The sequence below is a fragment of the Danaus plexippus genome, assembly GCF_018135715.1.
Source record: "Danaus plexippus chromosome 22 unlocalized genomic scaffold, MEX_DaPlex mxdp_27, whole genome shotgun sequence".
NCBI classification, from domain to species: domain Eukaryota; kingdom Metazoa; phylum Arthropoda; class Insecta; order Lepidoptera; family Nymphalidae; genus Danaus; species Danaus plexippus.
Genome location: NW_026869855.1, coordinates 2,537,086 through 2,553,996, shown reverse-complemented (window position 1 = coordinate 2,553,996; position 16,911 = coordinate 2,537,086). Strand labels below are relative to the sequence as shown.

Below are 16,911 nucleotides of genomic sequence, written 5' to 3'. Positions count from 1 at the left end.
ACTCAGTTTTTGATGAGCAAAAATTAATTTTTCAATTTTTTTTTTTTTATTATCATAATTTTTGCCAATCAACAAACAATTTCACTTAACACACTATAATACTCGATTAGAAATACATATAAGGCGTTATTATTTAAGACGGGCTACGCTACTCGTATTGATATTTTTGTTTTCAAACATCACTGACATCGGTTTTTAATTCTCTGTCTTTTTAAACGAGTGTCAGCTGTGACAGTGGAATACATCGCCATTATGTAAAAAATTATAATATTAAAACAATTTTATTAACATATCAGGATTTTTATTAAAATAAAGGAACATTTTTATTATAAAAAGACAGAGAAACACTTATTTCTTTATCACTCATAACTCAAGCTATAGTCCAATGCAATTAATATACTCATCACTCGACGTGTCAGTTTGGAAACGAGTTCAGACATACTTAGTGTACGTATATAAGTATCACTCCATTAATATATATTAGCCCTAAAACATGACAATCTTCCCCTGACCTAAATAGGGCACCACTTGTACTAAAAGTACCCCTGGGTTGAAAAGGGTACCTTTTGTACTACAAGTGTCTGCCCCTGGCATATTTAGGGCATCACTAGAAATACAAGCATCCGTCCCTTTCGGTTACAGGGCGTTAGGTGAGACGGCACTAGGGTGACGGCGGCAGACTGTCGTCACTCTCGAGATATGTGACGTAGTTGTCCTCGTGACGAGGAGGAGGCAGAGAGGGGATGTCGTAACCGTGCATCTGTTTGAAAACAAATATATTAAAATAAAATAATTAATTATGTGAATTGGAATACACATAAAGAAAGGAAACATTGTAACAATATACATAAATATCTTTTGAGTCTCAATATCTTTGAAATCACCGCTAATTTGTGTTCCAATAATAAAATCGAAAAATTTTAATATCAATTTTATAGGAGACTCCAATAATTATATTAAACTACAGTGTTTGAAGAAATTATTTAAAATCAACTTTTTTATTAAGTTAAACATCGCTACGTTATTATATTTCATAGATCCTTTTGATACTGTCCAATTTGAAATTACTATAAAAGACAGAAAAATATTCAAGCACTTAACTTTTTGTGCAAATAATGAACGGAAAGTAGTAATATGTCGAAAGAGTAATATTTGTTGTTTTAATATATAATGAAAAAGTTTTAAGTAGAAAATTTTTATTTAGCAAGACATTGTCTTAAAGTTTATTGTAAGCGCCATCTGTTAGAATTGTTCGATACTTTTTGAAGCAATGACAGGATATAGAAAATATAATATTAAAGATTGTTCTAAATTCAAACTTTTTGCAACTTCAGGCAAAAGGCAAAATTTCTTTTTTTTTAGGACAAAACCAGTGTTGGGCTTTTAAAGGAGGTGTTTTGTGTAGTACTAAATAATAATTACAAATCAAATTAACTACAGACTTTACGCACTTTGGTTAAAAAACATTTATATTACACTAGCTTGAAATACACCAGATGTTTACATGAAGAATATGAATTTTAAAACACTTTTTATGTTTATTGATACGCATGTGAAAGGTAGAATAGTATTTATCAAGATTTTTGCTTGAAATTTTGTATTGATAGTTGTGTTCAAGCCTGGAATTGATGACGTGTGTGTGAAAATTGACATAACCCGTTCCATATTCAAAAAGATTCAGCGTCTTTCAACTTTTTTCAAACAATTTATCTATTAAATCAGCTTTTTCATTCCGAGCGTTATTTATGAGAGCTGAATGACGTACTATACCGTATACGCGTATGAATTCCGTAACGTGTACGGTATAAGTCCGCACTACCTTAGTACAGCGGGAGGCGGCACTATATCAGACCTGGTTCACAAGCTGTTGGAAGGCGGCGCTGTGTTGAGGCCTGTCAAGGTCCGCGTGGAGTGCGAAGTCGCTGAGGGCCTTCCACGGCGGCTGATACGCCGTCACCTCTAGAGCTAGAGACCCAGCCTCATGTCTTACAGGCGAACCTGCTACTAACGGCACTCCCATAGACATATAGCCCAAACGGCGGCCTTCCTATATACAAATAACTACTGGTTAACATAGTCCATCTAAACACGTAGGTATAGGCAACTTGTCATATCGTTAATACTATCACGTGACAACTTTTATAGATGGTGGACTGTAAACGGTGCGTATTTAGTTTTCTAGGCATACTCATGGTAAGTATAACTTTGGTAATAAATATTGAGAAGCTACGTGGTTATTTTTGATATCAAATAATTCTAAAATTATACGTAGCTAAAGTTTCTTGCTAAGTAATTGACTGTATGATATATTATGATAAATATAAATATATGAAAATTCGAACCAAAATGTTATCCACCTTCTCTTGCTGCATCTGCATCTTCAGCTGTATAGTCTTCTTCTTGTCTTTGCATCTCTTGTTCTGGAACCACACTCTTATCACTCGAGGACTAAGACCTGTCATTTCAACCAGCTGTTCCTTCATGAGAGCGTCAGGTCTAGGATTCGCAGCATAACAGGTTCTGCAAATTCAATACAAGTAATTGGTTATATGCAATTGTAGTTTAATTCTAATATTGTCTGTATGTTCCACCTTATCTCGGAAATGGCTGGATTTATATTGATTGTACTTTAACTGGTGGGTAGCTGATGTTTTGAACGGTGACTTAGATTAGACATATTTTAGATTTTATTTATTATATATTTGAGTATAGTGAATGATAATGAAATTAATGAACGTGGACAAAATCACGGTCGCAGCTAGTATAGAAATACTAATAAAATACATTCGTTAGTTTAGAAAATTAATTACTCTTTAACAAACGTTATTTTATAAGGTTATTTAATATAAATAATTTCAATCGACCACTATTCTTACTATGAGTCGCATCCTCAAACTAGTGACGTAAAGTTTCAGGTTTGTTTTTTATATTTACGTACATTTGATAATAAAATGTGGGTAGACGTTTAATTGTAAAACGACAAATGTCAGTTTAGTCTGGTGATGCAACTTTGTGTGTTACCGTTACTACATGTTCGTATACTACATACGGAGCGTTTTCAGTTTTGAAAAAAGAACTGAAAACGTTCCGTATGTAGTATGACTGAGCGCACTTGTACTAAGGATACTGGTAATCTAAAATCGTATAAAATCAGAATGGATAACCTAAATTTTATTAGTCATAAAGTTTTGAATTTATATAGTTTATAAAAATTTTATATGAATTTTTTTACGTATTTAGGAAACCTGGCTCGTTAAAACATCCACATTAGTATTGTATTTAAGTATTCTCATATAATGAATTGATTAATTACAAATGTATCAAAAAAAACAATATCTCTAAAAAAAAAATTCCTTACATACTTTGCTAATTACTGACTTAAAACTGCTGTAAAACAGGTTACCCTCACAATAGCAGCATTTAACCTTAGAACTTACACTTTGAAATACCAGTTCACCATAGACGTTCAAACTGCCTGTACGAACGTTATCCATTACGTTCTAATATTCTAACATACGTACTTGTTGTAACCAATAAAATTATACAAAATTCGTTATAGATTTCAGCAGCAAGACTGAATGACGGAACCTAACGTATTTAAGCGATCTACCCTCATTACACTATAAGAGCAAGCATATAACACATAACAATACCTTAGTGTGTGTAATTGTTTCTCATTGAGGACAGTCCTCACCCTGGTTGGTTTACCATCAGCCGCAGCGCCAGCCCTGGCTCTTCCACTCTTATGCGAGCCAGACTCACTTCCTGAATCTAAAGCAACATAGCACATATATAATTATATCGTACATTGCAAACAAAAAGCGAGAAATTCTGAGGTCTTCCCGATCTTTCACGCATACTGAACGGATTGGGATGATACTTTGCACATAGCTTAGACTTTAGAATAGCGTATCACTTAATATGGGTTATAATTTATTCTGTATTTTGTATAGTTACATGATTCAGACAACAGAGGGCGCTGTACTTTGGTTAACCTATATGACATTTAGATATACATTCTTTTCTACAAACTATTCCTACCTAAACCAATTCCGAAATTTACACAGACGAAGCTGCGGGCTTAAACTAGTGGTCATGAATTATTTTAAGCCTAAAACTTGCCTCAGCCTCTATGATGTTTTGTGATAATTGCTCAATTTTTGAGCCGCTATTTTAATGGCTTTTATTTCTTTATCAGCTCAAACAGAATAATATATTTGTTCTAAATATATTATTTGTTTGTCATTCTACGAAATAACTATGTAACAAAATAAAATTACGTTATTATGTTAAAATTTAATGTTGTTTAAATAATATCCTGAAATAGTTTACGGATATTTAAATAATAATAAAATTATTATTTAAACAAAAAAAAGCGATTTAAATCGATAAAAAAACATATATAAGATAAAAATTTGTAATTTCATAAAATATAGACATATTGGTTTCGATAAATTGGACATATTGATTGATTGACTGACATGTTAAAAAAAAATTCTTAGTAATTAATGAGCCGAATGTCTTGTTTCATAGATAACTTTATATAAAACATGTCTTTATCATAAATGTATAATATTTTTACATTTTTAATTAATTTTAATGGCACGGACATAGATAATGTTACAGTACAGCCGGGATTACCAGCAAATAAGGGAGTAGAATAAATATTTAACATGGCAGCCCAATCGGTCAGTCAAAGGGGCCATTACATTAGCGTGTAATCCTCACTTCACACCAGAATGACCCTCGGACAGCGCTGAGATCAAATATTCATAAAGCTTTCTTATTAGCTTAATTTGCTTTATTTTTAATTTTGAACTTTTATGTGTCGCTTGGTGATTATCAATTTTTTCGCGCCATCTCTGCCCGTACGAAATTGTCATTCTAAATTCAAAATATTATATTCAGTCTCAAACATACAGCCGATGAAATATCATATTATAATTTATACGTACATACATGCTAATATTAAATAGAATTACATGTGAACGCTTATTTTATTACATTCAAGGTCAAATTTAGGTCACAACGAGTAATTCTTAGATAAAAGTCAGAGTTTTTCAGCCTTCGTATTAAACGGCGGCGGCTTTGTCGGCACATTTCAAAAAGATAACGTACGACCGGCAAAACAAGTTACGATTCTATAATTAATTGCATATAATTACTCTCATTGGTACGGGTTTTGCGTTATATAGATTAAAAATATATAAGTGTAATAAAATCTGACATACCTATCTATTTTTTTATAGTAAGTATTATGTTCGTCCATGATTTGTAATTTTCTTTACATATTTCAAAGAATTTAGATAGTATTAGTACTTAAAGATTTTGTAACAGTAATCTTAATTGTGAACTCAACCTGTTTGTTTTCAATTTACTTACTTATTTACTATTTTTTTATTATTATATATATATATTAAAATCTGATATGGAATAATAAAAATACTCAACAAACCTCTGGTTTTGATGATAAAAACCTGTAAGTATATGCAGATTTTGTAAATCTATTAAATGAGGAAATAATTCGGTTTGTATAAATGTTAGCTCTTAATTACTTAACCGCTGGCTCGATTTTAATGAATTTTGTTATTTGGATAGACAACACCTTAGAGAAGGACATAGGATGATTTTTTGTGTATGTTCGTTTTTTCTCATAGTTACGAATAAATTAATTCGTAAATAACTTAAGAAGTATGAATACATTCTAAATATAATATTTATATATATATATATATATATATATATATATATATATATATATTTATTATATTTTCTGCTGTCGATACGTAAATCAGTTTCCAATCAGTGCGATAAAATCTTTTGATTCTGATAGTGACACTCATTACGCGTGTTAGTGATAGTGACATGAAGTGTCGCTGATAAAGCTTTAGGGGCGCGGTCAGAGGTACATCAAAAAATAAAATTATCTTATTATAATAACAAAACATTTCATAACTTTGAATTATATCCGTTAGTTTTGAGGAAATTCGGATTTAGTTACGGCAACCGTGGTCACGGGGAGGCGGAGGGAAGTGTCTAGTAGTAAGTCTTTTTTTTTGTCACCTATAGCCAACGATTTCTTAATCTTCCAGCTCTGAGTTACATTAGTGTGGTTATCTAACAGTAGTTATGCTTATTATAAGTTTTCATAGTCACTACATACGGATAGTTGAACAGTTTTTCATTGGTAAATCTTGTCACATTATAGACGCACTAGGAATAGGTTCGTCGTAAATTTGTACGCGCGTAGAAGTGGGAGCGAGAGGGATAACGGCTAAATCTCTCTACAACCTGCTAAGACTTGGGCCTGTACAGAACTAGTATCAATTCATGCTTGGAACGTGCGTCGAAGGCGGCCCTAGTAGGTTCGTTTCAAATTTGTTTAGGTAGAGAGAGGAGCTTGGACGGTGGATGTGAGCGTTTAACGCGTTAGATAGGGACCTTAAAATTGAAACCTACACCCGGGTCGCAAGCCGCAGGCACTGTTGGAGCTCCTCTCCCTGCAACGATAGACCCGACACCCTCATGGTGAATCCATGGAATGATAAGTTTCGTCACTAACGTAGGTTATTGAGAAAGAGACGGCAAACGGTACGTTTGTAGTATGACAATGTATATTTGTACTATGCGTGCCTAGTTAAAGAAGAGCGCATTTTTAGGGAAAATTAAAAATTCGTTGGCGGCAGATGACAGCTAACAAAACAAAATGACAGACATTCCCATCTCGTCTGTCCGTCATCATTGTTATTAAGTTATAGTTATTATACCTTATGTAAAAACATTTTTTACTTGTCTCATTAATAGCATACTGAGACTAACTAAAAATAACAGGTTTTTATATTAATTATATTTAAATATTAATGTTGGTACTAAATAATATTTATTATATATAGTAGGTACGCGAAATAATAGTTTCTGTTATCGATTTTATCGAAAATTACAAAAATTTATTAGAAATGAATTAAATTAAAATTATTATTTATTTAGTTTTTTTCAGAAAATCTTTGAGATTTATCTCACTTGATTCTAAACACGACAAAGGTTTCCAAAAAAAAAAAAATTAAATTTCATTAATATAAATTCACTTATACCTACTTATTAAAATATTTTCATATAAATTTTTGGTTCTTATAAAAACATCTTTAGTGTCCAGAAAGAAATCTATTATGTCAAAAGTTAATACTTTAATATTATAATCCTTTTGAATATAAAAATTAAAATATTGTTAATTGGTTGAGTTCCTACAGCCGATGTTATAATTTTTATCGATATTATAATTATATCGATATAATAATCGATTTGCAGCTTTGAATAGCGATTTCTGCTTACAATAGATATATAAAGATAATAAGACTAATTTCTAGATTCTAGATTTTTTTTTTATATGCAAATATCATAGTTTGTAATACATTTGATTTGCTGATATTAATGTACGCTCGCTACAAGTTATACATCGTCTACACTACAAACGAAGCGTTTCACTTTCCTCATTGAATAGCCTACGTTGATACTATAATGTACATGGATTTATGAACGAAAAACTGTTAACGCTCCGTGTGTAGTGACGAGGAAAACTTGTGGTAAGTATATATAGCAATATTTATGATATTAAGTTTAAAACAAGTATTTTTTGTTCATTATAAAATAGATTTATTCCGATGGTTGTAGACCTATTGTTTTTTTATGATAATAATATAATATAGTTCAATGCATTGTGTTTGCTTATTTTTCGTTGTATGTCCGTTCACTCACCCGACATAGATCCTAACTCGTGCGGGTGATGCGAATTGTTGTTGCTGAGTGTTGTGTTGTTGTTGCTCTCGGCGTTGCCGGCGCTGCTGCCGCTTGTGTTAGCGCTCTGATATTATGAATAATATATTTTATATAGAAACCTATTATACAGAACGCTTAGCTACAAGGTCCGATAGTTTAGTCGCCAAACTGACTGTTACATGACACTAAAATCTGTAGCTTCGATTCCGACTCGCTAGATGAATTTGAAATAAAAAAAAAATCACTAACAATACATAATTTGATAGGGATAAATTATTTTCGATAGAATTTAAAACAAAATGAGAAATAATATGCTACAAGTTATTTATTAATATATTTATATACAGGCGGGAATCGAATCTTGGTCCTATTAAAGTCTTAACTTACCTTTTCTAATACATCGTGATCTTCTCTACAATATAAAGCTCCGCCTTCTCTCAACGCGAACTCGTCACCTAAAACAATATTTAAAATTAATCTCTGTATATTTTTTATATAAATTATTATAATAGTAAGTAAAATAATTAGGAATTCTTTTATAATCATTTCATAGTTATTGATAACACACACACACACACACCCACTCACGCATACACACACACACACATTATCTATATACATACATATTATAAAATAAAGAACCCCGCCGCGTCTGTCTGTCTGTCTGTTCGCAATCAACAGAATAACTACTGCACCAATTGTCAAGCGGTTTTCGCCAATCGATAGCGTGATTCTCGAGAAAGGTTTTAGTATATAATTTGTTAAGGTTTTGTATCGATTTGTGTGTACATTAATGATATTTGTTGAAGATGTCGGGAAAAAAGGAGCCATCTGTCAGTTTTTAACGAAAACTCTGCCAAAACCCTTTGAGATATAACAAAACTATGTATGGTGGAATTGTGTATTTTATATAGATCTACAGAAAAGTCCGCGATGGCATATGTCTATCTCTTAAGGATAACACACTATATCAATTTTACAACTTTTAAAAATTGGCATTCCTAAAGCGTTTATTGGAAAGGTATTTACATAAATACGGTATTAAGTCTTATCAAAATAAAATACTTCGTTTTCAAGCCTACATCAGTATCTGTAAATTACTTTTTAAATAATTAAAATCGAGCGTACCATTTGAAAGTTATCGTAATATAAGTTTAATAATTCTCAAAATTAAATAGGCTATTTTATATTCTTTGTAAAGAGCCCGTGCGAAGCCGGGGCTGGTACCTAGTATATACAATCAAATATTCAGTTAATTAAACAAATTTATCCTCATTCAAATATATTTTAAATATACCTAAATTAAGTTAAATTATTACAATAAAATTCTTATCTTTCAAGATTTATTGGAAGGTTACAATCAAAGAGTGTCTCAGAGATATCGCTTGAAAGTATTTTGTTTTTGATTTTAAAAATTATCTAAGAAATAATTATAATATTTTGTTGTAAAGTCGCGGCGGCCTGGAGGTTAAAAGACCCGCCTTTCGTACGTGGGGGCGCGGGTTCGAAACCTGGCAAGTACCAATGTGACCTTTTCCGAGTCATATGTACTTTCTAAGAGTATTTAGACACCACTGACGAACGGTGAAGGAAAATATCGTGAGGAAACCTGGTCTTATAATTTCGAATTATAAGATTGAAATCGCCAACCCGTCTTGAGCAAGCGTGATGATTAATGCTCTAACCTTCTCCATGTGAGAAGAGGCCTTTGCTCAGCAGTGGGCTCCTTTAGGCTGATGATGATGATGTACATATATTTTGATATATTTTTATAGGTTTGTCATTCACAAACATTAAACAAACAATACGTATACTAAGCGGTAATCGCAAACAATTCCGCTCAGTACATTACTCCGATGTCTTATTTAGTTTTCAGTAATTTTAATTCTATTTGAATCTTATTTATCTGTATAAACAATCAATCATTAAGGCGAAATGACACTACAACTACGAATATCGGTTACATACAACAGTCTGGATCATATTGAATTACGGTTTGTATTCTATCTATTGTAAGCGAACTCCCCGGGGGATGACCGATCAGGGTGCAACAGAAATGTGTTTCAGGCTTTATTTTTAACATTATAATGTAGAAATACGTTTATTTCGTCTAATATTTTACATTTATAATGTTCATGTTGTATGAGAAACGCGAAACGCTTCGTTTGTAGTGTAACGACAAAAACTTGGACTTAGGATAAAGGTTGTTTTTTATTTATCGCGCTTTTTGTTTTACCCCATATAATAATATATATTTTTGTGTGTACGTCTGTGTGTGTGCGTGTGCCTGTGTGTGTACTGTAAATAACTCACCTGGTATAAGTTGTCGTGCGCATGCGCAGCATCTGAAGCAGTCTATATGATATATCTTCGTCTTTGCTCTCATCACGAAGTCGTTCTTGCTGAATGATGAACCGCATTTATCACACTTGGTCCCGAATAATCTGATGATGGAAGAAATAAAGATTTTTATGCTCAAGATTTGTCGATGAATTTTAACTTACATTAACTTATCGCCGTCTTTGTTTAAATTTCATCACCAGTATGTGTTACGCGAGAGATTTTTATTAATAGAAAGATAAAACAAAAACTTTATTTCTAGATTTACGGCTGTAAGATTTGAACATAGTATAATATTTCTCACTTTAATTGGGACACATAAGTAACATTTAACAAATATTTTATATCATAAATAATGTTATTCTTGGTACAATGCTTAGTTATTTCAAATGCATTTGATTTTGTAAGTGGTTATGAATATACGAGTATTATTATACGGAAATTTTACGGAACTTTCTAACGTAATTATAACGGAACGTTCCAACAAATTTTATTAAAATAATCCTATAAATATTTCAATAACAAAAAATAATTGATTATAGTTGATGTTGTTATCGATAATAGTTAATTTCTTATCAACAGATAATAAATAAGATAAGAGTGAGATATAAATATTATCAGCCACTGAGATGAGAACGCGAATTTGGCATGGGCTGTTAAAAAAAAACTATAGGTATTTTAAGGAATGCTGATATAAGTAGCTGTTCAACGTGTTAGATAGGGGCCTTAAACCTACACCTGGGTCGCAAGTCTGTTGAAGCTCCTCTCCCTGCAACCATGGAACCGGCACCCACACGATGAACCCATGGAATGCTGAGAGGTTGCATCTCTACTACTATACATATCACCCGATTACCCTCACTTAGATCTCGTCCTACCGTATTTATTATTACCTTACAAACGAAACTTTAAGTAAAATATGGAATAGTAATAATTATAATTGCTATATATTTTAAACTTTAAATAAACATAGTTGTTTTAGTTTGAAACATTTATATCATTTACGAAATTTCGTATGTTAGTAAAAATTAATTTGAATTGTTCTAAATTAGGTTATCAGATACCAATAGACCGCTGGATGGTTTATCTTGGAATACCGAGTGACATCAAAGTTTTTTTAGTCGGATCTTCAATAAATAACCTATACCTATACCCGGCCGGGAATCGAATCTTGTAACAGTTGCGTAGTCCAAAATGACTGATTGACGATTAAGGTCACTGGCCATGTTCATTGGAAAGGATGAAATATTGAGAACACTTAGGACGATTAACATCTGTATAATGGATTTTTTTATTTAATTTTATATATTTATATATTAAATATATTTTAAATAACCATTTAACTGGTGCTTAAGATAATCGTGTATTTAAATGGCGAACAGTATAATCCGATTGTATCAAAAAAAAAACATTAATATATATATATTAATTTTTATTTTCATATAATTATATTAAAAACATATCTATTTTTTTTCACGTTTTTTATTAACCCTGTGTTACTCTCACGACTAAAACGAATCTATTGACACCATTATTATATAGGGTTTTCCATTAAGGGCGCTTGATCTTTGAAATGCAAAAAAAAATACATGTAGGAAAGATATTTGCAAATTTTTTTTTTATTTGGAAGGTCTATCGACCCCATTATGTATGGAATATGACATCATTCAAATGACCGCCACGGCTTCGGTTGGTGGCGCGCACACGAAAGGTCCAATTTTCGATGACTCTGGCGCACAAATCGGGCTGTATTTGATCGATGGCGTGGCGTATGTTGACTTTGAGGGCATCGGTGGTTTACGGCTTGTTGGCATAGACCTGCGACTTAAGAAAACCCCACAAGAAAAAGTCCAGCGGGGTCAAATCGCACGATCTCGGTGGCCAGTTCACGTCGCCTCCGCGCGAGATGACCATGTCCAGAAATTGCTCGTGCAGAACTTCCATCGTAGCGTGTGCTGTGTGGCACGTAGCGCCGTCCTGTTGAAACCACATGTTGTCCAGATCCATATTCTCGATTTCAGGCCAAAAGAAGTTGGTTATCATCGACCGGTATCGCTCACCATTGACGGTGACGGCCACACCATTATCGTTTTCGAAAAAATACGGACCAATCACGCCTCCGGCCCAAAATCCGCACCAAACAGTCACTTTCTGCGGGTGCATTGCCACTTGGTGAACCTCGTGTGGATTGGTCTCGTCCCAAATACGGCAATTTTGCTTGTTGACATAGCCATTCATCCAAAAATGCGCCTCGTCGCTGAAGATGATTTTTTTGCCAAAATCGGCGTCAACTTCCAACTGCTCTAATGCCCAGTCAGCGAACACACGGCGCTGTCTATGGTCATTAACCTTGAGCTCTTGGGTCAGCTGGATCTCGTACGGGTGCAGGCTCAAGTCACAACGCAAAATTCGCCAAGTTGTCGTCTGCGAAAGGCCGAGTTCCTGTGCGCGACGCGGAATTGACTGCCGCGGGTTTTCGAGGACACTGTCGCGCACAGCGGCGATATTCTCGGCAGATCTCGCGTTACGTTGACGCACGGGAACCGGCTGATTGTTAACTGACCCGGTTGACTCGAATCTGTCCACCAATCGACGGATAGTCGACTCGGCAGGACGATCATCGCGACCGTAAAACGGGCGAAGTGCGCGGAACGTTGCTCGAACTGAAGACCCATTTTCATAAAACAATTTTATGATTTGCACGTGCTGCTCGACACTGTAACCTGCCATGGTGGTTTGGGAGGACGGAATGAATATAACACACTGCATTTGACAGCTGTCACTCAAACAACATGGCCGCAATCAGCTGTCAAAGTTCAAGCGTCCCTATTAGAAAATCCCATAAAAATACGACAAAATGTTTAGGAGTGCTACAGAAATATATACGAGTACATACGCTCGAAAAAGATAACCCGCTCACTGCCTTGGTTGGTTAAAAAAAAAAGAAAATAATCTTTTCATATAATCGGTCGATTGGTACGATACTAAAATATAAATTTTATGAAACAATCATGTACCCAACCAGATTGGAAAATATAAGAAGTACATTAATCAAACATTCTATTATTTTTCCTTCACGTCTTAAAGAACAATATAGAATTTACATTCTTGATAAAGACGGTATAAAAGCTTACAATTTATATTTAAAAAAAAAATACCCTTTAAAAAAATTCACCCATTAAAACCTCCATAGAGCGTGTTCAATAACACGGCATAGACAATATAGAATGCTTTTAGCGAGATTGCCGACGTCGGAAAAGAGGGGTGGGTGTTTCATTCCCTAAGTGCCGGTCAATAACTCCCCCGATGCGTTTACGGTTTTACAGGTTTACTATACTTTTTGGATTATCATTTACAGTTATTTATTCAACCTTGTCTATTGTGAATGTTTTTATAAAAATCTATGTGATGTCAGGTGGAGTATAGATATCAGGAAAAACTAATGAAAAAAAAACTTTCGATTTGTTACGCAAATAATTGATTCGACACAGTATTCAAGATCACAATACATTACATTGGCATTATATTCCACAACCCTAGTGTGAATGAAGCCATAGCATAAAAAAAAATTAGCCGAAATAAAATTATATTCAGCCAGTACAACTTTGTAATTTATAAAATAGAATTAGATTTTAATATACGTGTTTAAATTATTTAAAACAAAATGAAAGCACATGTTAAATATAGAGACAGTATTTACACAAGTCTGTGATATAATAAACATCTGCGATTGACATTTGACATGCAGCTGTCATGGCGGCCACACATGAGGTGACAGTTTTGAAGAGAAATACAAAGCGTATATATTAAAATTTATTACTATATTAATGTTGTTATTGTTTAATTGTGTTATAGATTGATTAATATATAAGTTAATTTGTTTGTGTTGTATATTTATGTGAGTGTATGTCGTGATATTGCTAACTTTTTGTCGGTAAGGACAAATCAATTATATGAGAGCTTTGGTACAAGATTACGAGAGTAAAATATTTTTTAAGAATTCAACAGCATGTGAGTAGTGTTTTATAAATAAAAATAACTTTTAGTAGAATAAAGTATATTTGTAGTCATGATTGGTGACGAAATATTGAGGATCATTATTATTAAAAGGACATTTCTTTATGATATTGAAACCCATTAAGTAAATGGAAATTTAAGCAGTTTGAATTGAATAGAATTGATGGTGCATAAAACATTTATATTTCATGATTTATAATTCATGATTTTACAGTATAATTTATCCAAATCATAAAAATAGGTATTTACTAATAATAATAAAAACAAATTTATTGCGGATTATGTTTATAGATGATTTTTTTAACTGAATAAAAATGTAGATACAAAATCCGCTCCGCCTGTGACTATGAACGCTTCATGTTTGGACAAAGTAACGGGAGATGCGCGTATCATCTCGGATGTCGCTAATTGAGAGGTGCGGGGAATGGTTTTGGATTTAGGGTTAAATAAACATACATACATACATACATACATGCATATACGCACACACACACATACACATAGTCTCATACAATATTTTTGTAACAGTTGAATTTATATAAATTCTGTTTATAACAATCACGATTATTCTAATTGGGACTGTCAATTGATACATCCGTTTAATCATATCCGGAATATTCGATATAAGTAACATTAGGATGTTTGTTCTTATAGAAATTCAATACGTAAACATTCGTTTCCGCCTTTTTTAGAAGGGTTAATCTATTTTGATTTTATTTAAATGTGTTCGTTTTTGATATAAAATAAATTATTTCAATATATATAATACAGTGGCCATGTTCCAAAATAGGTTCTCATTTAGTCAAACGACGTCTAAGTGACATAAGTGGGCGAGGAATGGCTTATATAAACACACTAAATCAATGGTTCCGTGAGAAGATAAACACGGATTAAATTAACGCGACATAAAAACAAATAATACATTAGGTTAACAGAAAAAAAAATATATAATAATAATCGAACATTTATCCCGCGGTGCAAACGGAAACAAACATACCATAGACATATCGTATTCCCGCCGCCCGCCGCGATGTCAGAGTGACGTTTGTTTTGGCGCCAAAACACATAATGCCAAGTCAAACCCGGTTTGTTTTTCTCGGCGTCACTGTACAAAGCGGCAAAGACAATTCCCGTGCTGCCAAATTAGGTTTTATTGTTTGCTAACCGATAATATTCTCTATACCGTCACAGCAAAGAGGTCCGCTGTCTGAATATGTAAACTCGTGGAGTGTGCTATGTTTGCTGATGTGTAATTCTATATTTCTGCCGCGTTATAGAAGGGTGAAAAGGTAAACAGCTAAGTTATTTCAGTGGATTCATCTTAGTTGTCTGTGTTTAAAAAGTGGCGCCGCAATACCATAGTGATTGACGGATATTTGTGAAGTTTTTTTTATTTTATTAAAAGGATTAAGGTTTATAAACCATAGACTAAATATGGTTTTATGTTCTAAACTTACGTCTATTATTAGATTATATTCTGTAAACACACATCGTCTTTGTTGATTTATAATTAGCTCGTAGCCACGTTGAGTAGAGTAAGTATTTTTGGTTTTCTATCGTATGATTTGAGAATTATTTTAATCTAAACTGAACTATGACCTAGTATAATCTGTGCAAATAAATTAACATAGTACCTAAAGTAAATTATATCTCTTAACTATTAATACTATACAAGTGTATTCTATTATTAAACTTCGAAGAATACAATTACATTTTAATGTTATACGATGAAAAATATTTATTTAATAAATTTAAACTATCGTCCTTATGACAAAGCAACTGTTACTCACAGTGTATAAATAACGGTAGCACAATTGATATTCGCGTATTCATTAATTTACACTGTGGCATTATACTGTGTGATTCGTTCTTTGTTTTGTTATAATATGAAAAATTGTCTTTCATAATGATAGTGGGATATTTATTTTTATATACGTTATACATACAAGAAATTTTATGATAAAATAAGTACAATTCAGGTGGAATTAATTCGTATACATTATTCGTATATACACACTATAACTATACTTAATTGAAATTATTACTGCTATTGTAGAGTAAATCAATTACTCGTTGGAATATAAAAAATCACTAGGTAAAATATTTTCTCGCCTTATAATATTTGATATGAAATTTGAAGATAAATTAACTAATATTAAAATGGGTAGCATGAAACAAGAAAATATTATGTTTAAATTAAACTATGTGAATTTTAATTTAAATTTAAATCGGGACTCGAACCCATTAACATTAGGTATCGTTAGAGTCCCTTTACAAACTGAGCTATCGCGTCGTAATTATCTTCGATGAATTTTTCAACATTTCCTACGAATTATAATGCAAGGTTCAGTTAAATTTGTATATATATTTATATATGTGTGTATGTGTGTCGGGCTACATGTGTTTGTGTGTGTGTGCATGTGTGCGTGTGTGTGTAATAATCATCACAAACCTGGTATAATCCCTCTTGCAATAAGTCTTTCCATCCCTGACAAAGCATGTGCAGGACTCGTCGAGGAACTGCCTGCACTCCTGACACTTGAGGCATGCGGCGTGCCACTCCAAATCCGGGGCCACCCTCAGGATGTACTGGTCGTGGATCTGGCCGCCGCAGCCCACGCACAGAGACAGCCGGAGCTTTTCTATCATTAAAAGATAATAATTCAGTGGGACTAAAAATATATAATTTTTAATTGTGTTTGCGCCAAGAGTATTAATTTCTTTTTTGAAGTGAAACTTCTAATGCCACCTCCGAGGTTGCGTTAAACATCTAACGCTCGT

The 16,911-nt window shown here is 33.0% G+C and overlaps 1 protein-coding gene across 3 annotated transcripts in view; it reads right to left on the bottom strand.

Moving 5' to 3' along the window:
- Positions 1–6: 6 nt before the first annotated feature.
- The window catches only part of LOC116773525 (insulin gene enhancer protein ISL-1), a 30,530-nt gene continuing 13,625 nt past the window's right edge, over positions 7–16,911 (bottom strand). Inside the window, exons 2-9 of one of the 3 annotated variants that reach the window (XM_061528735.1) lie at positions 16,583–16,772; positions 10,087–10,217; positions 8,161–8,228; positions 7,753–7,858; positions 3,654–3,771; positions 2,343–2,520; positions 1,820–2,047; positions 7–760 (exon numbers count right to left, since the gene is read on the bottom strand). In XM_061528735.1, coding sequence (XP_061384719.1) covers positions 1,847–2,047; positions 2,343–2,520; positions 3,654–3,771; positions 7,753–7,858; positions 8,161–8,228; positions 10,087–10,217; positions 16,583–16,772 — 992 coding nt within the window. In that variant the 3' untranslated portion in view covers positions 7–760; positions 1,820–1,846. The remainder of the gene's footprint in view (positions 761–1,819; positions 2,048–2,342; positions 2,521–3,653; positions 3,772–7,752; positions 7,859–8,160; positions 8,229–10,086; positions 10,218–16,582; positions 16,773–16,911) is intronic. The other 2 variants (XM_061528734.1, XM_032665999.2) reach the window with 2 other exon arrangements.